General features: G+C 40.2%; 3 protein-coding genes across 5 annotated transcripts in view; all 3 read right to left on the bottom strand.

Moving 5' to 3' along the window:
• Window positions 1–1538: 1538 nt before the first annotated feature.
• LOC146458251 (uncharacterized) overlaps window positions 1539–27586 on the bottom strand; it is a 26356-nt gene continuing 308 nt past the window's right edge. The window contains exons 1-2 of one of the 3 annotated variants that reach the window (XM_085090960.1): window positions 11438–11568; window positions 1539–5145 (exon numbers count right to left, since the gene is read on the bottom strand). In XM_085090960.1, the coding sequence (XP_084947086.1) occupies window positions 1544–5145; window positions 11438–11510 (3675 nt within the window). In that variant the 5' untranslated portion in view covers window positions 11511–11568 and the 3' untranslated portion in view covers window positions 1539–1543. Of the gene's footprint in view, window positions 5146–7244; window positions 7533–11437; window positions 11569–27586 lie in introns of those variants that run through there. The other 2 variants (XM_085090958.1, XM_085090959.1) reach the window with 2 other exon arrangements.
• Window positions 10730–27586, bottom strand: part of LOC146458250 (uncharacterized) — a 27773-nt gene continuing 10916 nt past the window's right edge. Inside the window, exon 3 of the mRNA XM_085090868.1 lies at window positions 10730–11184. The gene's annotated coding sequence lies outside the window, so the exon portion shown is untranslated. The remainder of the gene's footprint in view (window positions 11185–27586) is intronic.
• LOC146458252 (uncharacterized) lies at window positions 14155–20905 on the bottom strand. Its single transcript, XM_085090962.1, has 2 exons — window positions 20811–20905; window positions 14155–19157 (listed from the first exon to the last, which is right to left on the bottom strand). The coding sequence occupies exon 2, from the start codon at window positions 19036–19038 to the stop codon at window positions 15514–15516; it is 3525 nt and encodes a 1174-aa protein (XP_084947088.1). The 5' UTR covers window positions 19039–19157; window positions 20811–20905; the 3' UTR covers window positions 14155–15513.

Here is a 27586-nt window from a genome sequence, read left to right as displayed (position 1 = left end):
GTTGCACGCAAAAAAAACAAAATCGGCGTTTTGTGTGCAAACGAAAGCCCTAGGCGATATGCTTTTGGTGCCAGCACAGGGACTATCCCGTATATATAGTGTAGACACGGAATCTGGTCACAAATTCCTGGTACCTTCGGGAACTGCTACAACTGGACTTTGAAACGACCAACAACAGAACTTGACTCGCACAATTTTAATCACAACTCGCAAATCAAAGTAACAATTACAATTAAGCAGGGTATGTTTGTAACTAGTAAAGCTATTCAAAACAGTTCCACAACATAATAGAATATAATATATTACAATAATAATTTGATCGCCAAAGGCTACCCTAACATCAGTGCGATGAAACAAGCAAACAAAATATATAGTAAAACTACAAAAAAGTCAGACTTAGCTTAGACCTGTGGTAGGAACAAGTTCTTACAAGTGTCCAACAACAGAACTCATAGTGATCCACACAGTTTAATCAAAACTCGTACTGAATCGTCTTAACTAACAGTCACAAGTAGGGTTTATTTGTTACTAGCGAAGCTATTCAAAGCATGCAGTTTCACAAAATATAAAATAATTGAACTACAGCGAACCTTTACATTGTCGCGAAAGCTAATCAAATTGGAAAGACTAATATTATATCGTCAAAAGTCATTTCTTTCAAAGGCCAAAAATAGGCACAGAAGCTTTTTTTTCCTTGTTTTTTTTTAATACAGCTTTATTGAGTATGAGTATAAATGGAAAAGACACAAAAAGCTATGATCCTAAGAGGGTAGGTGCAAACGGGTCACAAGCTCACACACAAGGGCACCATCATATTAAGTTAAAACTATTATAATATAATAATAATTTGATCACCAAAGGATACCCTAATATCAGCCGGTGATTAAACAAACAAATAAAATATATAATAAAACTACAAAAAATTCAAGACTAAGATCTGTGGCAGGAACAAGTTGTTTCAAGTGTCCAACAACAGAACTCTGATGATCCGCACAGGTTAATCAAAACTCGTACTGAATCGTCTTAACTAACAGTCACAAGTAGGGTATATTTGTTACTAGCGAAGCTATTCAAGACATGCAGTTTTACAACATATGAAATAATTGAACTACAGCGAACCTTTACATTGTTGCGAAAGCTAATCAAATTGGCAAGACTTATATTATATCGTAAAAAGTCATTCCATTCAAAAGGGCAAAAATAGGCACAGCAGATTTTCTTTTCTTCTTTTTTTAATAAAAATACAAAAAATTCAAGACTGAGATCTGTGCCAGGAACAGGTTCTTACAAGTGTCCAACAACAAAACTTTATACACACATTCACTGAAAAATTCAATGCGTCGTAAAATAACGTTAAGCCAGATGAATCAACAGTTTATCGTCAGATTTGTGTAGATGTGTTTACGACATATTTCAAAGGAAGCTTTTTTTTTTCTGGTAATCATGACCATAACAAGTATTGTCACAATTTCGCAGTGCCTTCGGCTTGTTTATGTGAAATAGTCTTAGAATGGGAAATTATCCATTGCCTTACATTATTAGCTCAAGAAACGCAGTGAGTTTGCAAGTCCTCAGGGTCACAGTTGAGCAGGAGCTGACGGGAACCTGTTAAATGGCCTAGAGTATTCACTCGCTTAAAAGACAGCAATTTCACGCAGAAATATAGCAAGCGAACGACTTGGGATAACAAAGTAAAAACCAACAGGATGCCCACTACAACTGGGACCAGGCCAAGCGCTCCTATCTCAATCCATTGGAAAGTATGGAAGAGGCTTTCGATGGGTCCGGTGGACTCTATTCCTTCGGTCAAATAGGTCGCCTCCGTTAAACTGAACGTGCAAATAGCGAACAGACTCACCAGCGAAAGGCTTTCAAAGATGTTGGCTTTCCGGTCGCGAAATGGTCTCATAGAGAGGTGATGGACAAGAATCAGGACGCATACACAATCTAAGCAAAGGAATTTAATTATAGGATTGGTAGCAAAGGTGTGAATTGTCAGCAGGATTAACCTTCTACCAGTCAGTACGCTTTCCCAGTACAGTGTCCCATCGTCATCACAAGAGGAAGCACGAAATGGGTCATGAAGGACCTTCTTGATTTCTTCTGAATCATCGGGATTTCCTCTGTAGGGCACATCGTTGTCCGCTGTTTTTTTGCAGCGCCAGACGACCCACACAAGAAGACAAGGCAAAGGGAATGCACAAGCTGTCAGGAACTCCTTGGCTGACATTTTGTCGTTAGCAAGCGACAGTGATCCCCAAAAGAGAACCACGATGAGGGGAATAATGAATACCATCATGAAGACGATCAGAAGGTACTGCCACCACTGCCAACACTGAATGTTTCCATCTACGAAAAGGCGCCAATCCATTCCCATAGGGACGCAGTGCATGAGGTTTAGGGTTGCGTCCGCTAATCTTTCGTATCCAAGTAACAGTATTTCCAAAGCAACAGCCAGATATACTGTTATCCGGGGTGAAGAGATATACCTGGACGAACTTCCTGCTCGATGGATAATATAGATGAAACCCACAGAAAGCAATGTTGCCAAGAATTTCAAACATAGAAACAGTTCTTTAGTGACGACAGTGAGGCCAGGAAATGGACAGCCAACACTACCATCAACTGCCTTTACTTGAAAATTAAAAATGGCAATGACTGTTGGGATGAATGGCACCATGTGTAGAGCTTTCTCGGGAGACTTTATCATCACAAGTTCGGCTACTTGATAAAAATAAAAGATAATCTTCAGATATCCAGGATCGTGTTCTTTGTCATCCTCTTGTGGTAATGTTTGTACATAGACATCTCCACTACGATTCCTCTTAAACCATAGAGTTTGCTTATACAAAACAGAGAAAATGGGAGGCTTAAAAACAAAGTAGACTGCAAAAAAAACAACGTAGATGGCGGTCGTCAGCCAAAACCAGTGAGCGTTACATTTCTCTTTCTTTCTACATGACGTCGAATACAAGGCTTCACTGTATCCATCAGAACACTTGCCACACAACACGCCTGATCTGTTGCCGAAACAAGCATTGTAAGTGTAATGGTTAGAATACTCTGGGCTGCTGCAGTATTCCAACGGACAGGGGAAAAATTGCAAACTCGGAGGATTCGTTGACATGTTCAAACCCCAGAAGTTCTCCTTGGCTTTAATGTTTCCATCTACACAGGATGCTCCGTAAGGACATTTAAGGCACATGGTTCTCTTGTTGATGTCCAAACCGGTTGTCAGTTCTCTTTGCAGACTATAAAACTCTTTACCACACTCGTCACAAAATAGGTTGACATAAGTCACCTTCGTCAAACACGTGTCACTAAAATTCTCGGTTTTTGTTATCTTATCCAGCTGAATCCGCTTTCCGGATGGGCATCGAAAGGTGGACGACGTATCAGCTGTTATCAGATTTGTCCTAGTAGCTGCTAACATTGAATTATACTTTGTGAGGACATTTGCTATAAAAGAAGAGTTTGTAATTGTGATCAGACCAGCGCTTTCAGAATGCAGAAAGCATCCAATACTTGAAATTGAGCGTTGCTTTCCACCTAAGAATGCATTCAAACTAGTCTGAAGGAAGGTGCTATTCACGATGTTGACACTGGCATATCCCGGTTTGATATACACATGGCCTCCTACAGTCAAACCTTGGTTGTCTTTAAAAATACAGTTTTTGAAAGTCACGTTTGCGTTCGAGAATTCTAAAGCTGCATAGACTCCGACGTTATTTTGGAAGATGCTATTCTCAAATATCACCGGTTCCAGCTGAGTTATTGCAGATCGTTCGGACTTGATGCTGTTGTTCCGTTGTTTCGTACAGCTTTGGGAATAATCGTTATCAAATTTGATTTCCACAATTGCTCCATCCACTTTATTAACAAACTGTGAATTGTTCATAAACGTGCAGTTCTTGACAGAAATCATCCCTTTTACCTTCGATTGGAAACCTGCAGACAAAGTGCGCTGGTGTAATCCTTGAAAGGTGACATTTTCTAGTTGTAGCTTAGCTTTAATAAAGGGCGATCTGAGGGATGTGGCACCCTTCACCCAAAACCTGATCGCATAACTATCATCTTGCGTTTCATGGCCACCAAGGAAGATACTGTTCTTGACAACAAGTGTTTGGCTGCTTGGTAAACAACCACCGAGATTATTGGCCGATGAGCAAGACCTTGTTGCCATTCTCACACCACAGTTGTTGTTCCACAGAATGCATTGTTCCAGGTACACCTTTATACTAGAAACATCAGCATATAGTTTGGGAGGTCCACCGGCCATAAACCCGTACCCATAAGTGGAATTAACGGTCACCTTAGTCAGCTGCACGTCAAATCCGCCAAAAACAAATAGACCGTTTTCGTTGTTCAGAAATGTGGTGTTTGATAAGGTCAAAATTCCCTTGCTATAGAGATGTTCATTTCTAAATGAAAGTGCAAAGCTATTGTCCTCGTGGCCAAGTTCGCGAAAAATAGAATCGGTTACAGAACCGAATATATGAACCCTGTTTGCATAGTTTGCTGATCTAATGTAAACAGCACCTTGCAGTTCTCTATTATAACTCATTGCTGGAAAACGCCCAACCTTGCCACGAAAAACACACTTTGAGATCTTTAAACTAAAAAACCTGTTAAACAAGTGGACGATTACGGATTGTGTGTTGTTGAAGAATTTAGAGTCAGTAATAACGAGAGAGGATGCGTCACAGACTCGTGATTCTCGTTGTACAATAACAATCGCGTCAGTGGAGTTCACAAACGTGCACTTGGTTACAACGACACTGAAACAGTTCACATTGCGAATAGTGATCCCACTGTTGTGGAACACAACGTTTGAAAAAGTTATCCTCAGTATAGAATCTCGAGAACGATTGAAAGATAGCGAGCAGGAGACATGCGCCGTTGAAAGCCAACCTTGCAGTGTTACACTTTTGTCTATCAGGAGCGCTTTCATTTCCTCAGTTGGAACGCAGCCGTATGGATGTGATTCGCTTTTCCGTCCATCAAGATAAATCTTTCCTCCATTGCTAACCATCAGTAGTGCTTGTGGTAGTGTCTTGCATGGCTGGAATGAAGAACCGCATATAGGAGAATCTTGACGGGTTTGATGAGAAACAAAAAGGCAATCACTTTCCGTTTCATGTGCACCTGAAGAATAAGCGATGTAAGGGTATCAACAAAATATTAAAAATACCCCTTTTTAACCATGTAAACTTCAGTATACCCATGTATACCTATGCATACACATGAATACCCCTGTATACCCATGTAAACCCACACATACCTATGTAAACCCTTGTATACCCCTGTACACACTTATGTAAACCTCAGTATACCCATGTATACCTATAGATACCAATGAATAACCTTGTATGCCCATGGATACCCCTGTTTATCCATTTCAATCTCAGTATACCCCTACAGCGGCAGATTGCGTATACTATGAATAGCTTTTGCAATACTGTATTTGTTATAGTCATGCAAATAAAGCTTGTTGTTGTTGCTCTTTCACATAGTTACACAGGGGTGTTCAAAGGTTTATATATAGTATACTGAGATTTACATGGGTATACAGGGGTATACAAGACTTTTCATAGGTATTCATGGGTATACTGGGGTATTCATGGGTATTCATGGGTTTACATGGATATACAAGGGTTTACATAGGTATTCATGGGTCTTAATGGCTATAGAGTGATATACAGGGGTATATTACACCCTATACATGTAACAGTAACAGAAACAGTAAATCTTTATTGCGCCTTACCCTCAAAGGGAGGTATTGGTCTTGTTACAATAAAGGTTATGATATCTACTAGTCAAGATTAACTAATTAACTAAAAGATCACATACAATAACTTCTAATACAATTGGTATAAAATTGTTATATTTAATTATATTTTGAATTTAGGTGTCTTTTCTCTACTGAAACATCAAAAATGTGTATTTACCTACTGTTTTTGAAGTGGTTTCATTTTCTAGAGAAAGTAAATACCATATCTTATCGGCATCATTTGGGTTTTGGAAAAAAGTATCGTGTGTAAAAACGAGAGAATGCAGCTCATTTCTAATGTCATCATAACCTGGGCAATACATCTGGAAGTGCCGTTCGTCCTCTATATAGCCTCTACATGGGTTTACAGGGATATTCATATGTGGTATACATAAGTATACGGGGTATATTATTATAGGATATGTGGTTGACTATATGTTGGTGACTATATGGTACCTTAACATGAATTACTTGCTACGGACGGCAACCGGGTATTCATGGGTATATAGAGGTGTACATGAGTATACATGGGTATTCATGGCTATACATGGGTATACAAGGGTTTACATGGGTATTTATATGTATACAGGGGTAAACATGGGTATATAGAGGTGTACATGTACATGGGTATACAAGGGTATACAAGGGTTTACATGGGTATTTATATGTATACAGGGGTAAACATGGGTATATAGAGGTGTACATGTACATGGGTATACAAGGGTTTACATAGGTATACATGGATCGTCATGGGTATACAGGGATATACAATCAGGTGTATACATGGATATGTATGGGTATACAGGGATATTCATATGTGGTATACATAGGCAAACAGGGGTATATTATTTTTGGATATGTGGGTAACTATATGGTATCTAAACATGAATTACTCGCCCGTTCGTGAGCTACAGACGGCAACCGGAAGTCAAATGTTCCCTTTTTGGCGTGGTTTTGCTCCTTGCCACGGACAGGAAAAGCTCTTGTTGATGACTGTGGCTTGACGTTACAAACGCGATGGCGTGAAAACGCTCCAGAAAGGGACAAATTCAATTTCTGGTTGCCGTCCGTGGCTCAAAAACGTCTGTTGGTATTTGGAACACAAACATGGCGGACGGAAATCGCAAGTTGTACCGGAAGTCACGTGAGTGCAAGCCAAGAATAGAGCTAGCAGCTGGCATGACGCGACTGACAAAGAATGCATGTTATTTGCCATTTGATATCTAGATCTACAAGGAGTTTTACTAGATTCGGAATCTTCCTCTCTTATTCTTAAGTCCTTGTTCTAAGGATATTTCTTCCTTCGAAGAACTACAAAGAAAAAAAATTTAGGCGAATTGTCATTCGGAAAATTACTGCTCAAATGATGTTGCATGACCCCACAGGCGCGCAGACACGGTAATGACGAAATTCATATAAAGATCCTTGCATCTGGAATAACAATTAAACTTATGATATAAAACAATTAACTTACTTGGACAGCAAAGACCGCAGTTGCTATGAACTTGTTTAACGCAAACGCTGCAGTTCAAATAGTCGGAGATGCTGTCTTCAAAGAATTTCCCTTCCTTGCACGGGACTTGAGGCAGTCGCGTGTCACCTCTTCCTCTTTGGACATGAAGCGATAATAAAAATGCGACGTGCACGTACAGGAACAAAGAATTCATGTTCTTACAACGTGCAAACGGCCATAAATGACTTGCAAAAACAAAGCAGTTTGCTGCTAGCAGACTGTGAGAATAACTGAATGTCACTTGAGATTTGGAACACAAATAGGCACCATAGGCCCGGGAAATTCCCAGTTGCTAATTTGGTTCATTTGAATCATTGGACTACAGCAACTTTGCCAATCCCATGCACTCTATCCGGGGGATTCCCATATGCTAATTTGGACCACAATAACTTAACTAATCATTAACTAATCACAATCAGTCCATTCAACAAAAGGCTGCATGGGCTTAGTTAAGTTATTGTTGTTCAGTGATTTAAATGGGACCAAATTAGAAATGGGAATGTGCTAGTAAAGCAGTTTCTGAATATCAGAGGGCAGTTTCTTAGTGGCACATTCTTTGTCCGTGGCGTCGTGCAACATAATGGGACCTTAAAGGGACACAGTCACCTGGTGCACATGCGCATTAGATACCATTTCTTAGCTGATTTGCATATCACACTTCATTCGCAAGTCTCGCGCTGAGAAGCGCATCCTTTGAAGAATCTAAACAAACTTTGTCGAGTCGAAGTGTTTGCCAGTCAAAATTATTATAGTGATTATAGACCTAATGTCATATTAGAACACTCATTTTCTTGATACCATGGAAAATTTACTGATGGACTTGTCCAGGGAAAGCCAAACGTCAACGAATACCTCTGAAGTCGAAGAATCATTTAATTGTTTATTTCGCTATCCGGTCGTGTGAAAAATTATCTTAGCTGTTTCTACGTTTCACGGTGTTTGCATAAGAAGAAAATTGATTTCAAATATTAGCGAATCGCCTGAACTGCAGTGTAGCGAAACGACTTTGTAGCGAAACTACCGGTAAGCTTTATTTCTGCTTTCAATCATATATTTTACGTTTATTATAATTTCGTTTCTACAACCTCTCCGTTATCTAAATTTAGGAACCAAAGCCATGTCATTACAAGAACGCTTGCTCGACCCGCAGAAAACAAGGTTCTAATAGAGGTTTTCCTTGTCGAGGAGATAATGGACTGTGTACCGAAGCTTGTCTTCGTCTGAGCTCGAAACCAAGCAGCTATGACACGAAGTTCGAATCGTTTACGAAGATTCCCTCCGGACGAAGCTTTTGCCAGCTTGAGAAAATGCGATTTTCCAAATATATATAATGGAGATTTGTTCTCCAGTGTTTTTGATTGATTTCTCTCGTTATATTGGTCAACGCAGGCGATTTCTTCCGCCCGGCGCCTTCACGTTTCTCACCTCTTCTTTTCATGTTACATTGGAGACGCTATCCATCCTGTTTTTAACCGAATATGATAAAATAATACCATAGGATGAGCAAAAGCATACTCAGAAACAGGTTTCCAGTAAAAGATTGAAAATCAAATAAAACACTGGGAAGATTGAAGCGGATTTCTAGATGTATTCGATGCGTGCTTTTGATTTCGGGTTACGGTGGACGTTTTTCAAAATTGACAAAACTAGTGTCCAGGTCAGCGCGGTCACAAAGGTGACTGTGGTGACAACGAAGACGCCAACGACAAGGGAACTTAAAAATTAAATTTCGCGTTTTCTGAATAAATTCGCAATAATTTCTACTCATTTAGTTTGTGCAATGTGGCCGAACTATCCAGAAGCTTACGCCGTAGGGGTGGCTTTTACGTTCAGAAAGAGAAATAAAAATAGTCTGAAATGTCAGCCGTCTCCTCCCCCAAACCCACAGGGGGCGCGCCCCCTGTGGGTTAGGGGGAGGAGACGGCTGACATTTCAGACTAAAATAGAAATTAATCATTTATCATACAATTTAATCGTGTTCATGCTCGTTCTCTATAAAACCTTGAATGTGGTCATTTCACGCTGTTGCACGTGCAGAGCCAGTGTTTTGCTAATTAAAACTTTTGTTTTCTGACGTGACGTTCTCGTATGTGGTAATCTGATATTATGATTGACATTTGAATAACGCAACGCATAACTACTTAACCACGGCAATGTATATTTGTGATTATTTCCGACCATCAACAATAAAGGCCGTGTTTTCACGATCGATTTTTCAAGTCGCTTAGCGAGTGACAACCGGAAATCTCATGAAAACAGTTGCTTTTCCAACTCGCTTTAGTTAAGCGAGTCGGCAAACTTCAATGCAATTGTCATTAAATTTAAGCCACCAAACCAGGAAGAAGGAACTTGAGAAGGAACTTGCGGTTATTTATCTGATAAGCTTGTCAGATCGTAAAAAGAACACGTCTTCTATTTTTATGCCTCGCGCTTTTCCCCTGGAATCGCTTGTCTCATGTTCGTGTCTTGTCGCGAGAGATGTGGTCCAACCAAATTGCCAACGAATTGTAACGTTTGCCTCGAGATACGAAAATGTTCTCGCCAAATATTATCGGCGTTCGAACCAGAATTGCGCCCTCTCAAGATCCCATGCGATTTTCCTTCTGCGGTATATCTTCCTTTGAGAAAAGAAAAAAATATGCCTCTGCTCTTCTTCTCCTTGCTCAACTGTTAACAATCTCAGCCTTTGTGGAAGTCGGGCTCCTTCGTCGGTTAAATCGCAAGCGCATGAACGTCCTGCGCGTCTGCATATCCCGCCACATTATTCAAATTGATTTATTCGCGTCCGACGTCGTGCCGAAAACACAACTAAAAAGAAAAGTTCACTTTAAATGCGTGCTTCAATTCGTACAATTCTACATTGGCGACGAAGATCAAACTGAACGATATTGGTGAAGGATGCCCGACCCCAATACGTCTAAAAAAAGTCGACGCTGCGCACTTAACAGAGAAGGTTCGAAAAATATCCTTCAAGAAACCCGATAACTCGAAAAGGTGGTTTCGTTCCGGCGTTCCTGGTTTTAGCACATGCCCTTTTTCAGAAGTATCAGCCAAATCATTCACATCAAAGCGAAGCCAAAAACGCGAAATTACAAAGGTCGACTAGTGAGAAATTAAATGTAATGGAGTAAAATACGTGCGTGGAAAAGAGTAGATGGTTACTTGTGATCATCTGTAAATAGTCTGTCTCAGTGGGGCTATCTTTTCCATCTTTTGAAGCAAGCGATCACCAAATACCTTGCAGGGGCACCCGCCGGATCGTCGGTAAATTATTTGTTCGGAAGGCCCTTTATCACCTACAATTTTCTAAAGGGAATTTTCACCTCGAACGATGTGGGAAATTTAAGGCCTACTGTTTTCGGATTGATAGAATCGTCGAGTCAGCTAAGATTTCGGAAAGGAAATAAGACCTAAGGTTTTCGGGAAATGGACAAAAATGCCCTAGGGCGCGTTTTTTTATCCACAATTCTGGAATAAGAATGGTTGGTACGGAATGCTAGGAATAATTCGGATTGTCTGCATAAAAAAACTCCCGTCGGTCCTGGCCGAGTAAACATTGCGTAACAAATATGGCGGCCGACGAAGAGGCTGCCATTGCAACCGTTATCGCAGCAATTTTCCTTGTAGTTTTGGTACAATGAAATTAGAAGCAATGTTTCATTTTGTCCAAAAGTGTAAGCTGATTTTTTCCCTTGTAGAGACGTATTTGAATCCGCAGTGCTCATCTCTCCGTCCGCCATCTTGGATTTCGTTCGCAACATTGTGTTCATTCTGCCCCTGAGAGCAGAATGGATGGAATGGCATTCTGTCCATTCCGGAATAAGAATGCGGAATAGAAAAACGCGCGCATTTTACATTCTGTCCATTCTCATTCCAGAATTGTGAATAAAAAAACGCGCCCCTAGTAATTTCGAGAAGACTGAAGTTTTCCTAGAATGACCGAACAGATACAAATATTATAGCGCAGCCTAAAATGAACCTACAGAGCATTAAAGGCGCTCCAGGTAGCGTAAAACAGTGTTTCAAAGGATCTGAGAGAAAACTGTCAATGGGTGCCCCTCACCTTGTACAGGTAGCAAGTTGAACATCACAAATAACTTGATTAACTGGCTACGAAGAGAGGGCTAAACCTCGAAATGGAACCTCTCACTTACCTGCTTGGCCTGTACAGATAACAAGCAACAAATAAAGTATTATGAAGAGGAGACGGAATCTAAGAGAATACATCTCCACAACACAGAGTAATTGTATCGCATATACCGTTACCCTTGTGTCAATGGTGTTATGCATACCATTGCCCTTGTGGCAATAGTGTTATGCATTTATATCCCGAGAGCGGAGGTGCGAGAGCTAACGAATGTTGCATATATCGAGTCGTCGGTGCTGTAATCACGTCATTAGGTTATTTATGGAATATCGAAAACAAAAACTGGTTGCTCTCTGCGGTATATGCACTACTTTTAAGTATGTTGATTGTTAGTGCAGTCGCTTTTGCAACATTTTCCGCGTCGTACAATCGTCAGTTTGGTTACAAGTCGCGATAATTTCTACTCATTCCGTTTGTGCAATGTGGCAAAACTATCCAGAAGCTTACGCCGTAGGGGCGCTTTAACGTTCAGAAAGAGAAATGAAAATTAATCATGCGTTCACGTTCTCTATAAAACCTTGAATGTGGTCATTTCACGTTGTTGTTTTGCAGAGGAAGGCAAAGAAATGTACTAAAGTGTATAACGCACGTGCAGATCCAGTGTTTTGCTAATAAAACTATTGTATTCTGACGTTCTCGTTGCCGACTAATAGACAAAGTGATATGGTCTGAAAACACAGACTCACGATCCCTACGGTTTGACAAGCTGAAACGGTCTGAAAACACAGACTCACGATCCATACGGTTTGACAAGCTGAAACGGTCCTGAAAACACAGACTCACGATCCGTACGGTTTGACAAGCTGAAACGGTCCTGAAAACACAGACTCACGATCCGTACGGTTTGACAAACTGACGCGGTCTGAAAACACAGCCTCACGATTCGTACGGTTTGACAAACTGATACGGTCTAAATAAACAGCCTCACGATCTATCGTGAAACAAAACTTAGTTTGCTGGGCTTTAACAAGATTCATTCTGATCTGAAGAACCCTGCTCGTACCGACCCAGAAGCCCCAAGCCTAAAGGGGATAGATATAGCAAATAATAATAGCGGTGTTAGGGGTGAAGAGAGAGTCTGGTGGTGATAGAGTTAAGAAATTTGAGTTTGTCCTGATGGTATAGATGGGATACTGGAATCTCAGCTATCAGTTAAATTTTCTGCCATTTCTCGGCTGACAGTTAAAAATTTGGTCAATTCTTAGTATGAGCTAAGTTTTGACAAATCACAGATAACTTTTGTTTTTACGTTTACTAATTTTGCATTATTGTAATTGTTTGGAAGAAGTCAGAGCATAAAGTTATTAGTATCAAAGACCTCGAGAAGCTTTACGAAGAACGTATCTTCCGAGAATCGCCAAACAATACAAAAAACATTCAGACCAACTTACGAATGGTATAGGTTGCTTCCAAAGAGGCCAAAGAGCTCCGAAGCATATCATTTTGCTATCCTAAATCCTTATGTTTATTGTCCATTTAGTATGACTGTGTTACTTCTCCTGTTTATCAGTCAAATAAAAGCATAAGCAGCACTACAACATCGAAGACCGAGTTGTACATAAAGATATTCCATATTCTCTTAACCGTTTTTTTGTCGAGTCAACTAAGAGAGATAAACACTCCACTGATCACGTGACAGTCCACTTGATGATGGAGATATTCCATATAGATTTGACATTATAATTATCACGCTGAGTGCTTTAGAAATCGCCTTTTGTGTAATCCTTGAACTAGTATACCGCAACGGTAGTGAATGCTGCCGTGGGGAGGGAGGTGAGTTACGATCTGCGCTGAGAATAGGAAGGGTTGAAAATGGCCCATTGTGCCTATGTGATTTTAATGTAAAGCAAGGAAACTCAGTAAGGACAAATAACGTGTGCAACAACTCAAAGTGTATTTATTGGTATGTTGAAAGTCGCGTAACGAAAAATCTGAAATGAAATAAAACGTTGTCATGTCAAGCTTGTCATTTGAAAAGGATTAAAAGGCCAGTAGCCAAGCGACCGAAGGCGCAAGGAAAGTTTCTAGTACCCAGGGTATCTCCAATCGGTTCCCAGTCCTCAAGTTTCTCAGCGGATGGCCACAAGAGACTATCCGCTGTCTAAGGAACTCGTAGACTTCGGTACGTGATTACCACCTCAAAAGGAAGACGAAAATGTTTTGCACGTAAAACTGTACCTGCCCAGAGGCGACTAAACAAGATCAAATTGTAAGGCCATCCAAAACAACTGAATTTTGTTTGTTGGTTGGAAGAGGGGAGGGAAACTGTGACTTCTGCGGTACAACGGCGGAAAACTAAGGCTATGTCAATACTATGCTGGACGGTATCTTTATGCCGTTGTGAGTGATACTCCGGCCTGGTGTGAACAGAAGTGGCCCAAAACCGCCGCCATCTTTACACTAGAATCCAATCCTCGCTCGTCGTTATTGACTTGTGTTTTGGTTCGATTCTCTGTTCACACTACTCAAGAAAATGTCACGAAAACCTATCCGATATGTGACAATACACTTTCAAGACCGAACCAGCGCTGCATCGCTGCGGCACAAAAATGGATCCGAAACCGGCGTTTTGTGTGTGAACGAAAGCCCCATGCGATATGTTTTGGTGCCAGCACAGGAACCATCCGGTGTAGTGTACAGACTTAGCCTAACACTTCGGGAACGGAATCTGGTCACAAATTCCTGGTACCCTCGGGAACTGCTACAACTGGACTTCGAAATGACCAACAACAGAACTTGATTCGCACATGCAGTTTTAATCACAACTCGCAAATCATCTTAACAATCACAGGCAGGGTATGTTTGTAACTAGTAAGGCTATTCAAAACAGTTTCACAACATAATACAATATAATATATCACAATAACAATTTAATCACCAAAGGCAACCCAGACATCAGTGCGATGTAACAAGCAAACAAAATATGTAGTAAAACTACAAAAAAATCAAGACTAAGATCTGTGGCAGGAACAAGTTCTTACAAGCGTCTAACAACAGAAGTCATAGTGATCCGCACAGTTAAATCAAAATTCGTACTGAATCGTCTTAACAGTCACAAGTAGGGCACATTTGTTAGTAGCGAAGCTATTCAAAACATACAATTTCACAAAATGTAAAATAACTGAACTACAGCGAACCTTTACATGGTCGCGAAAGCTAATCAAATTGGAAGGACTAATGTTATATTTCAAAAAGTCATTCTATTCAAAAGGGCAAAAAATAGGCACAGCAGCTTTTTTTCTTTCTTTTCTTTAATACAGCTTCATTGGGTATGACTATAAATGGAAAAGACAGAAAAAGCTAAGATCCCCAAGAGGGTTATTGCGAACGGGTCACAAGCTCACACACAAGGGCACCACCATGTTAAGTTAAAACTATTATAATAGAATAATAAATTGATCACCAAAGGCTACCCTAACATCAGTGCGATGAAACAAACAAATAAAATATATAATAAAACTACAAAAACTTCAAGACTAAGATCTGTGGCAGGAACAAGTTCTTTAAAGTGTCCAACAACAGAACTCTGATGATCCGCACAGTTTAATCAAAACTCGTACTGAATCGTCCTAACAGTCACAAGTAAGGTATATTTGTTACTAGCGAAGCTATTCAAAACATGCAGTTTTACAACATATGAAACAATTGAACTACAGCGAACCTACACATTGTCGCGAAAGCTAACCAAATTGGAAAGACTTATATTATATCGTAAAAAGTTATTCCATTCAAAAGGGCAAAAATAGGCACAGCAGATTTTTCAGTTCTTCTTTTTTTAGTAAAACTACAAAAAATACAACACTAAGATCTGTGCCAGGGACAGGTTCTTACAAGTGTCCAACAACAAAACTTTATCCACACATTCATTAAAAAATTCAATGCGTCGTAAAACAACGTTAAGCCAGATGAATCAACAGTTTATCGTCAGATTTGTGTAGATGTATGTACGACATATTTCAGAGGAAGCATTATTTTCCTGGTAATCATGACCATAACAAGTACTGTCACAATTTCGCAGTGCCTTGTTTATGTGAAATAGCCTTTAGAAAAATCGGAAAATATCCATTGCCTTACATTATGAGCTCAAGAAACGTAGTGAGTTTGCAAGTCCTTAGTGTCAGAGTTGAGCAGGGGCTGACGGGACACTGCCAAGTGGCCTTGAAAATTCACTTGGCGAGAATACAGCAGTTTCACGCAGTGATGTAGCAAACGAACGACTTGGGATAACAAAGTAAAAACCACCAAGATGCCCACTACAACTGGGACCAGGCCAAGCACTCCTATCTCAATCCATTGGAAAGTACGGAAGAGGCTTTCGCTGGGTCCGGTGGGCTCTATTCCCTCGGAGAAATAGGTCGCCTCCGCTAGACTGAACGTGCAAATAGCGAACAGACTCACCAGCGAAAGGCTTTCAAATAGGTTGGCTTTCCAGTCGCGAAATGGTCTCATAGAGAGGTGATGGACTAGAATCAGGACGCATGCACAATCCAAGCAAAGGAATTTAACCATAGGATCGGTAGCAAAGGTGTGAATTGTCAGCAGGATTAACCTTCTACCAGTCAGCACGCTTTCCCAGTACAGTGTCCCATGGTCATCACAAGAAGGAGCACGAAATGGGTCATGAAGGACCTTCTTGATTTCTTCTACATCATCGGGATTTCCTCTGTAGGGCACATCGTTGTTCCCTCTCTTCTTGCAGCGCCAGACGACCCACACAAGAAGACAAGGCAAAGGGAATGCACAAGCGGTCAGGAATTCCTTGGCTGACATTTTGTCGTTAGCGAGCGACAATGATCCCCAAAAGAGAACCACGACGAAGGGGATAATAAACACCATCATGAAGACGATCAGAAGGTACTGCCACCACTGCCAACACGGAATGTTCCCATCTACGAAAAGGTGCCAATCCATTCCTATAGGGACGCAGTGCATGAGTTTAAGGGTCGTATCCGCTAATCTTTCGTATCCAAGCAATAGTATCTCCAGAGCAACAGCCAGATATACTGTTGTCCGGGGTGAAGAGATATACCGGAACGAGCTTGCTGCTCGATGAATAGTATAGATAAAACCCACAGAAAGCAATGTTGCCAGGAATTTCAAACATAGGAACAGTTCTTTGGTGACAACAGTGAGACCAGGAAATGGAGAGCCAACGCTACCATCAACTGCCTTTACTTGGAAATTGAAGATCGCAATGACTGATGGGATGAATGGCACTATGTGTAGAGCTTTCTCTGGAGACTTTATCATCACAAGTTCGGCTACTTGATAAAAGTAAAAGATAATTTTCAGGTATCCAAGGTCGTGTTTTTTGTCATCTTTTTGTGGTAATGTTTGTACATAAGCATCTCTAGTACGATTCCTCTTAAACCATAGAGTTTGTTTGCACAAAGCAGAGAAAGTGGGAGGCTTGAAAACAAAGTAGTTTGCAAAGAAAACGACGTAGATGGCGGTCATCAGCCAAAACCAGTGATCATTACATTTCTCTTTTTTTCTACATGACGTCGAATACAAGACTTCACTGTATCCATCAGAACACTTGCCACACAACACGCCTGATCTTTTGCCGAAACAAGCATTGTAAGTGTAATAGTTAGAATGCTCTGGACTACTGCAGTATTCCAAAGGGCAGGGGAAAAATTGTAAACTTGGAGGATTCGTTGAAATATTCAAACCCCAGAAGTTTTCTTTGGCTTTAATGTTTCCACTTTCACAAAGTGCCCCGTAAGGGCATTTAAGGCACGCAGTGTCCTTTCTGATGTCCAAACCGGTTGTCAGCCCCCTCTGCAGACTGTAAAACTCATCAGGGCACTCTTCGCAAAAAAATTTGACGTAATTCACCTTCATCCAACACGTGTTGCTTCCTTTGGTGAACTCAAACCCTTCTGTTTTTGCTATTTTATCTATTTTCACCCGCTTTCCAGATGGGCATCGAAGGGTGGATCTGTCATCGACCTTTATCAAGCTTGTCTTGGTAGCTGCTAAGATTGGGGTAAATTTTGAATTGACATTTGCTGTAAAGGATGTATTTGTAACGACGACCGGACCAGCGCTATCAGAGTGCAGAAAGCATTCGTTGCTTGAAATTCGGCGCTGCCCTCTCTCCAAACGTCCATTCAAACGTGTCTGGAGGAAGGTGCTATTCACCATGTTAAGGCTACCGTAGCCCGTTTTCATGTACACATGGCCTCCCACAGTTAAACCTTGGTTGTCCTTGAAGGCACAGTTTTTAAACGTAACGTTTCCGTTTAAGAAGCTCAAAGTGGCTGAGATACCGACGTTACCTTCAAAAATGCTGTCTTCAAATATCACCGGTATCTGAGATGAGTTCTTCCATGTGAATTTGCCACTATGGTTGCGTAGTTTCAGACATGATTTTGGAGGATCTTCGTCGTAAAATTTAATTTCAACAGTTGATCGTTCAGTTAGGCGATAGACAAACTGAGAATTGTTGAAAAACGTGCAGTTTTTAACTATTATGAGCCCTCGTACATTTTTTTGAATAGCTACACTCAGTACACGGCTATGCAATCCTTGGAACGTGACGTTCTCGAAAAGCATGAGGGCTTTAATGTAGGCTGGTCTTATTGTATTGAACTGGGTGTTTACGTGAAAATCTATCGCATCTCCATTACCTTGTGTCTCATTGCCTCCAAGAACGAGGCTGTTCTTCACCACTAAACTCTGCTGGCCTGTTGAACAATCCAGCACACTTAGGCAAGGGTTGGATGCCATTCTTATTCCTATCCTGTTGTTCTCTAAGATGCATTGGTTCAAGTTGACTTTTATACCAACAATTGTAGCTTTTAGTTTGGGAGGCCCAATGGCTGTGATAGCATGCCCATAAGTGCATTTAATCGTGACTTTGGTCAGTTGCACATCAAATCCACCGTAAACAAATAGAGAATTTTCGTTGTTTATAAACGTGTTGTTCAATAGTGATAAATTACCAGTGCTAAAAAGGTCTTGTACTTTAAATGATAAGGCGAAGCCATTGTAGTCGTGGGCAAGTTCTCGGAAAATGGAATCGGAGACAAATCCGTGTACATAAACTCTGTGTTTAAGGGTCGTTGATATAATATACACGGAAGCATTAGATCGTCTGTTCTCCGAGATTACATTAAATCGTCCTACTTTGCCCTGAAAAACGCACCTTGAGATTTTCACGGTGAAAACCTCGTTAAATACCAAGACAAAGACGGAGATTTCATTGTACAGGAATTCAGAGTCAGTAATTACGAGGGAAGACTCTCGACAGAATCTAGATTCTTGTTGTCTTATAGCAACTGCAGCTTGGCAGTCTATAAAGCGGCAGTTGGATACGAGGACATAGAAACAGTTCACCTTTAGCAGAATGACTCCATTGTTATGAAACACAAGGTTTGAGAGGGTTAACCTGAGGGTGCCATTTCTAGCGCTTCTAAAGGCTAGACCAAAATAAAATTTGCAAGAAATATGCGCCATCGAGAGCCAACCTTGTATTGTCACACTTTTGTCCAGCAAATCAGTCATTTTCATTACTTCTCTACTGTTTCTTAGAAAGCAGCCGTACGGATGGGACTCACTGTTCCTTCCGTCAAGACAAACCTTTCCTCCATCATTGACCATCAGTAGTGCTAGTGATAGTGTCTTGCATGGATGAACTGAAGAACCGCACAGATGTGAGTCTTGACCGCTTTGATGGGAAACAAAGAGACAGTTGCTTACCTCGTCATCAGCCGCTGCACCTGAAGAATACCATATTTAAAAGATTACTGTAGTACGCTTACTTTAGTATCAAAATGTATCAATCTGGAGGAAATGTTACTATATTGTAAGTATGAACTTGGAATTCTCAATGAACTTTTAGTCTGTTTCGACACACGTTCAATCTTTAAACCATATAAATAGCACAAGTAACAAAGTTGTCCTGAAAGTTTTAGAAAAAAGCTATTAGTGTTCGTTTAACTACGTCTCTGAGCCATAACAATTGTCTGGAAGGAACGGAGTCGCGTTCACGCGTTATTTTCCTATAACATTTAAACAATGGCGAGTGTACGGATTTGTGCAACAATCTTAATTCTGAGCTAATGATTCCCAACAGATCTACTCTATTACTTCATACAAATCTGCCTTAATTTGAAAAGGTCATAAAATGACGCGGGTATGAAGGAAACAATTTTTGAACTATTTTGCTTTAATGTCCTCGTTGGGTGCCTTTGTTTCGATACTTCCTTTCCAGCTAATCAATCTCGCTGAACTAAGAAAAAAAATGCCCCTAATGGCTATTTTTACGGGATGCTTAATGTGGCCTCATTTATTTCCATTGTATGCTTTGCAGATATTAAAAACTATCCCCCCTTCGCAATTGAAATAACTGAATAGTTTTTTTCAGAAAGACTGCGTGACACTTTATCGTTGTGTTACTGAAAATCATATCGGAAATTATTTTCTGATAACGTCATGACCCCGCTAGGCACTGGGCAACACTGACAGATACAGATAAGGGGATCTGACGTACCTTTACTATTGAAAAATAATCAATGTAGAAACGGTTTCTGTCTTATATGGTTTCTTATAACGGTTTCTGTCTTACATAACAGACGGACGTACCAGCTATACATTTCATTCTACCGGCGAAACTAGACATATTACTCACCATATAGACTGTAACTCTAAAAACGTTATTTGCATGGTACACTGCAACCGCTGCCACAAACAATACATAGGAGAAACAAAACGACGACTTAAAGACCGTCTTAACGAACACCGTAGACCGGTCGACAAACAAACAAACAGTTCCAAACCCACCACAGTTTCAGAACATTTTCTTTCTAACGACCATAACGCTTCTGACACGCTACTAATTCCTCTCGAACTCATCAAATCTAATCGTGACAGTGTACGCAAAGCTATAGAAACATACCTCATCCACAGAGGTCAGACTATTGAACCCTTAGGTCTTAATAGGAGAGATGAGACATAAACATTTTTCCCGTCTTTCATCTTCCTAAGTTATGTAATTAACTCATTGTTACGTATTTTGTTTCCGTCTACCACGTTGTAACATTAGCTTATACCTATTTACCAGTTGTGTTTTCAAATTTCAAATTGTAACGTTTTTGGTTATGTAACTTTAGCCTTTTTTCAGGTATCTATTGTAACTGTTTAAAATTGTAACGTATCTTGCCACAGGGTCAGTCTCAAACATACCCTGAAGAAGAAAGGCCGTGCCTTTCGAAATATTGGAAAATATACTTCCCTGACCGTGAAATCAGCCTTGCTCTTTTTTTAGATTATTTGCTTTACACACAGAAAGAAAGCTTTCCTAAATGAAAAGTTTTAGTACAAATTGACAATAAAACCTTTAACTTTTTTTGCTAGGTCGATTAGTCAATTACCTGTAGCGTTTAGGCATCAGTTCGACAAAGTCTGCAACATCACGCACCAGTTATCACTGTACTGTGACCTCTTGTCTCGTTTCCTTCTCATCGAATTATTCAATCTGTTTGCCAAAGCGTAATTTCTTCGCTGTGAACTCTCCAATTTCCACCGTTTAAACTGTCGAGTACTACTTAGAAGTTGTTATTTCGATTTACCGCTTGAAAAAGGTCCGTTCTCTTTCTGAAAAAGGCAGATTAGAGTGTTTTAAAAATTCATACATGTTGCCGCCATTGAAAAACAACTTTTCAAATGATGACTTGCATTGACGTCACACAGGTAGGGATGAGTGGGTCCTCTCCCTCGTGATATACACGCCGATAATGGATTTTGATTGGCCTGCTTTCGTGGTAGACAATCAGAATAATAGATCCCTTTTAGGAGAGAGCAGAGTTTAATGAATAAACAAGATGCCTATACTGGCATTTACGCGTGATGCCGTGGCTGATTCCTTAATTCCAACTGTATGCTTCGCAGAGTTGATAAACCTATCCTTGCTAATGAAATAGTTTGAGTCACGAAGATCGCGTTACGTTGTTTCCCTTGTGTTACGCTAATTAGGTTTTTACTGGAAATGTCGGAAATTCCATAACGATAACGTAAGCTTCTCAATGACCCTTTTTTTTCAGTGGCCCATCGTTTGTTTCTAAGACTGTCAAACAAAGCACGATTCCTTCGCCAGGAATTCTCAAATCTCCACCGTTTTAAGGGTCGAGTGCTTCTTGGAAGTTATTCTTTCGATTTACCTCTTCAAAAGGGTTAAATTTCCGTTTGAAAACGGCATACTTAAGTACACAAGATGTTAACAATATGGTGCCACAAATTTAATCCAGTTTTATGAATAAATCAAAAGATGCGTTGACGTCACACAGGTAGGGGTGAGTGGGTCCCCTCCCTGGCGATATAAGCGACAAGAATGGATTTTGATTGGCCTGCTTTTGTTGAAGACAATCAGAACAATACATCCCGACTAGGAGAGGGGTGAGTTTAATGAATAAATTAATGTGCAGATTTGTAGCTACTTCGAAGAAAAAAAAAACAAGATGCCCTTAATCGGCATTTACACGGAATGCTTAATGTCGCCCCATTTATTCCCCATTGTATGTTTCGCAGATATTTAAAAACTATTCTCCCTTCGAATAGTTCTATTCAGAGAGACTGCGTGTCATTTTATCGTTGCGTTACTGGGAATCATACCGGGAATAACTCTGCGATAACGTCATGACCTCGCTGAACTGGTCTGGCTTCCTTTGCGTTAAGTTATTTTATCTGTTTGTGGAAGCGTAATTTCTTCGCTGTGAACTCTCCCAATTTCCACCGTTTAAACTGTCGAGTACTACCGAGAAGTTATTATTTCGATTTACCGCTTGAAAAAGGTTTGTTTTCTTTCGGACAACGGCAGGTCAGAGTCTTAAATTCATACATGTGGCCGCAATTGAACAAAAACAACCTTCTAAATGATGATTTGATGTGACGTCACACAGATAGAGATGAGTGGGTCCCCTCTCTCGTGATATGTGCCTAAATAATAGATTGTGATTGGGCCGCTTCTGTCGAAGACAATCAGAACAATACATCCCCACTAGGGGAGGACATATTTTAATGCATAAATTAATTTGCCGATTAGTGACTACTACGAAGAAAAAAAAAGATACCCTACCCAAACCTAGACACGGCCTGCACTGCGGGCATTCCGCGTAAAAAGAAATCGACCCGTTTTTAGACACGGTATGCCCCTCAGGGCATCCCGCTTAATTAATGTGCAGATTTCAAGCTACGACGAGGAAAAAAACCAAATGCCCCTAATGGCATTTTCGAGGGATGCTTAATGTTGCCTTATTTATTCCCATTGTACGCTTGGCAGATTTTTAAAACTATCTAATAAAACTGTAAATTTTTAAAGCTATTCTCTCTTTGCAATTGAAATTTTGCGTTACGGTACTAGAGATCATACCGGAAATTTATTTCGGAAAATGTCGTGAAAGGGACTATTTCTATTTTCTATTTATCTATTGCATTACATTATTCGAGATCATACCGAAAATTGTTTTCGGAAAACTTCACGACCCGGGTCAGATTACATAACTGTCTCAGAAGATAGAAGACTGAATATTATTGTTGAAGACAAAAATTAAAGACAAACAAAAAGTTTTCCCAAATGAACACGAAAACTTTAAGTAGAAATTGACAATCAAATCTTTACCTTTTTATTGAAGTGGATTTCCAGTGATGTTAAGACATTAGTTCGACATGCACAAAGCCTGCACCACAGGTAATGTTTAAAGCTTAAGCTTGACCTTTCCTCTCCGCATTGCAAAACACAATCTGGCCAGTTAATACCGAATTTATTCGCCGCGAGCTGTCCATTTGCCACCGTTTTAATTGTCGAGTGCTTCTTAGAAGTTATTCTTTTGATTTTCGCTTCAAAAGGGTTAATTTTCTTTTTGAAAACGGCATAGTTGAGTGTCAAACATGTAACTAGGGTAGAGCAGAATTTAATGAATGAATCAAATGATGATTTCGCGTCACACAGGTAGGGATAAGAGGGTCCCCTCCCTTGTGATATACGCGCCGATAATAGATTTTGATTGGGCCGTTATTGTTAAAGACAATAAAAAAAATAGATCTTTTCTAAGAGAAAGAAGAGTTGAATGAATAAACAAGATGCCCCTAATGGCATTTACATGGAATGCTTAAAGTAGCCCCATTTATTCCCCATTGCATGCTTCGCAGATTTTTGAAAACTATCCTCCCTTCGCAATTGAAATAATTGAATGGTTTTATTCAGAGAGATTGCGTTCCGCGTAAAAAGAAATACCCGTTTTTAGACACGGTATGCCCCTCAGGGCATTCTGCGTAAAAAAGATACCCGACTAAAACCTAGACACGGCCTGCCCTGCGGGCGTTCCGTGTAATAAGCTAATGTGCCCATTTCAGGCTACCATGAAGAAAAAAAACGACGACGAAGATATTGAGCCAATTTTAAGACACGTGCTGCCCTCAGGGCATCACGCGTAACAAGAACCGGAAACCGGTAGCGCTGAACTTAGCGAAATACAAAGGCCGATTCACCGGAATAGGAAAAGCCATGCGTGACGGGCAGGAAATGAAAATCACAGTGCCAATGCAAGATGACGCAATCCTAATATGCACAGAAACCCCGGAGAGTGCTTTATCAATTGGTTGAACCACTGAAGAATCGCTTACAGGAGTTTGGAGACAACGACATAATTGAACTAGTCGCGGAGCATGAAGCCATCATATGGTGTTCACCGCTGGTTGTTCAACCAAAGCCGGAAAATCCAAAAGACATCCGAGCGTGTCTAGACCACCGAGTTGTTAACAAATCCATGCTACGCACCCGACAAGTGCAAGTACCGATTACTGAAGATTTTTTCGCGAATTTAAGGACTGTAAGATCTTAATAATAATAATAATAATAATAATAATAATAATAATAATAATAATAATAATAATAATTTTTTTCTCTTTAAAAAAATCGGCTTGAAAGTTGTCTCTTTTTTCATCGAAATGAATTGTAAATAGTTTTTAATAGTTCTTTTTTCTATAATAATAATAATAATAATAATAATAATAATAATAATTATAATAATGCCCCAGTCTATCTATAATCTTTTGGCATACATAAGTTTTCACAACTGTCATAATGATAATAATAATAATAATAATAATAGTACAATTTCTGATGATTCCAAAAACTAATCTGGTTCTGTATGGAGGTGACAAGTGATCCAAAGCATCGCAGTTTTGTACCATCACAGTTTGGTAGAGTAACGACTCCACAGAGGCTACAATGTTCATGGTTCATGACAATAGACCATTACCGAGTTGCTTTGAACCTCATTATGAAAGCGAGGTTAAGTGCAAAGTTTTTGTTATGAAAATTAGTTTTCATTCATATGCAAACAAAACTAATTTTCATATGAAAAGTTTTGCACTTAGCCTCGCTTTCATAGTGAGGTTCACAGCAACTCGGAAATGGCCTATTAGCTAATATATAGTTGCTTGGGTCAGCTACGTCATACCAGCTATTAATGACTCTGAGTAGACTGAGGAAATACTGGGCCAAGTAGAGTATTCTGTACTTTCTGATCTCGTTCATCAGTCCTTGAGAAATCAATTATTATACCCAATCATTACCAGATAAATTTTAGGAAAAGTAACAGACTTTAAATGTGGTGGTGTTTGTTGTAATATTAAAAAGTTATCAATTTTAAAGTCAGCACTCACACACACACACACACACCTCTTAGCTAAAACCTCAATAGTTTTTGGGTGGCTGGTCTGTATCAGCCAAATCATTCACATGAAAACTAAGCCGAAAGTACAAAGGTCGACTCGTGAGAAATGGAATGAATGGAGTGAAATGCGTCAAAAGTAGTCTCTCAGTCGGGCTAGGTTTTTCAGGGCATGTAATAAAACCAGGAACACCGGAACGGAACCACCAGAACCGCCGGAGCCACCGGAACGAAACCACCGGAACCGCCGCAGCCACCGAAACGAAACCACCGGAACCGCCGGAGCCACCAGAACAAAACCACCGGAACGAAACCACCGGAACCGCCGGAGCCACCGGAACAAAACCACCGAAACGAAACCACCGGAACCGCCGGAGCCACCGGAACGAAACCACCGAAACGAAACCACCGGAACCGCCGGAGCCACCGGAACAAAACCACCGAAACGAAACCACCGGAACCGCCGGAGCCACCGGAACAAAACCACCGGAACGAAACCACCGGAACCGCCGGAGCCACCGGAACGAAACCACCGGAACCGCCGGAGCCACCGGAACAGAACCACCGGAACGAAACCACCGGAACCACCGAAGCATAAAAATGGCGATAATCTTTAATCATCTCCCTTCCCTGGCAAGTAAAACATGGTCACCCTTCCCCACACCGTACAATATATCTTTGCCCACGCGACTTTTTTGAAATGTGACGGCATGCACTAACCCAAAACAACGAGACGAAACCACTGACACGACCAAACGAAACCGCCGAAACGAAACGAAATCACCGAAACAAGCGAAAGAGCCGCCGTCTCGCAACGCTAAGCCTTAAAACGGTTGCGTAAAAGATTGGGAAGTTAACTGTTTATAACCAAATGCTGTCTCTCATATAGATAGGGGCGAGATTTTAATTTTTTGATTATGAGCTTGTTTCAGGAACTAGTAAAAGCGATGTTTACCAGGAGCCGTGTTTACCTCATTATTTTCTGCCTGGGTATCAGAGGGTTCATGGTGGTATTAGCAAAGATATCTTTAAAATGTAGTATGGGTTGATGTGAGCGTTTAATATTTCCCTGTCAAGAATCCATGTGATGATGTCCTTGTCTGTATTAGTTAAAGAAGAAATACTGATCAACAGAGGACGCAACTCAAAGTCAACGACCTTTTAGTATATATTTATATTGAAAGTTTAATCTACAATCAAGGCTTTTTTTTTCCTACGTAGGTTGCATGTAGAATGGCATTGTCTTTCTACATTCTCGCCTATCCTACAGCTGGAAATACATCAAGAAATAATACAAAATCTACGTACAATCAACCACCTGTTTAAGGTACCTTAACAAAAATAAATTGTACGGTGTGGGGAAGGAGGAGTATATGTTTTACTTGCCAGGGAGGGGCAAAAAGTAAAAATTATCGCCATTTTCATGTGTCGGTGGTTCCAGCGGTTTCAGTGGTTTCGTTCCGATTGTTTCGGTGGTTTCGTTCCAGCGTTCCTGGTTTTAGCACATGCCCTTTTTCAGAAGTATCAGCCGAATCATTCACATCAAAGCGAAGCCGAAAACGCGAAATTACAAAGGTCGACTAGTGAGAAATGAAATGAAATGGAGTACACCTTTTGGCCTTCATTATCAGGAAATTTATTTTCATTAGCGCGAAAACATTGGTCAATAAAATTAATGTATAATCAGTTTAACTAGGAAATGAAACATTTCAATTTGTGGCAGAGCCATAAGGAGTTTTGCATCGAAAAGGAGATTCATTAAGGCCAATTAGAATAGCGTTTTATCGAAAACAACATTCTTTAGTGCGAATGAGGATTCATTAACCTAGGGTTAACGTTACATTGCGCGAATAAAATTTCAACTACAAAAGAATTTAAGTTACGTGGTTTCTGACTAATTTCCCAATGGATTTATATGGATGGTTAAATTTAAAACGATGCTGCACATGTGCACACTGGTTTCGCAGTAATGGAGAACAGCGTTCGTCGAAACCGTATCCCAATTGAGCATCGTGAAAGGATAGTTAGGGCGTTTGAAGATCCCCGCGAGAAGAGGAGAAACATGAACACGATAATTGCCAGAAAATGTGCAGCGTGGATGAGGTTTATGCAGACTTACATATACCACGATGTTTGAATGGGGAGTTGATTGAAGGATAGAGCTAAGACTTGCTTGATTGTTACGCTGACTGTATCTCTGTTGTAGTTAAGTTTTTTTCCTCGTTAAAGAACATTAAGAATCGTCTAATGTTTGTTCATTCTCTTAAAAGTTTAATTTGTTATTTCAATTAAATTGAACTGATATAAGCATTAATGAACGTTCTTCTCTACGTAAAACGCCTTACTGACGACACCGAAAATTAAAACGTTTGTCTATTTTCGTACAATGATTACACAATCGCTTTAATGATTTAATATTTAACACTAATGAAAATGTATTTCCTGATAATGAAGGGCAAAAGGGTGTAAATTACGTG

The sequence above is a fragment of the Pavona decussata genome, unplaced genomic scaffold (assembly GCF_977016875.1).
Source record: "Pavona decussata unplaced genomic scaffold, jaPavDecu1.1 SCAFFOLD_233, whole genome shotgun sequence".
NCBI lineage: Eukaryota > Metazoa > Cnidaria > Anthozoa > Scleractinia > Agariciidae > Pavona > Pavona decussata.
Note: the sequence above shows the minus strand (reverse complement) of the source record. Positions and strands in the feature narration are given on the sequence as shown.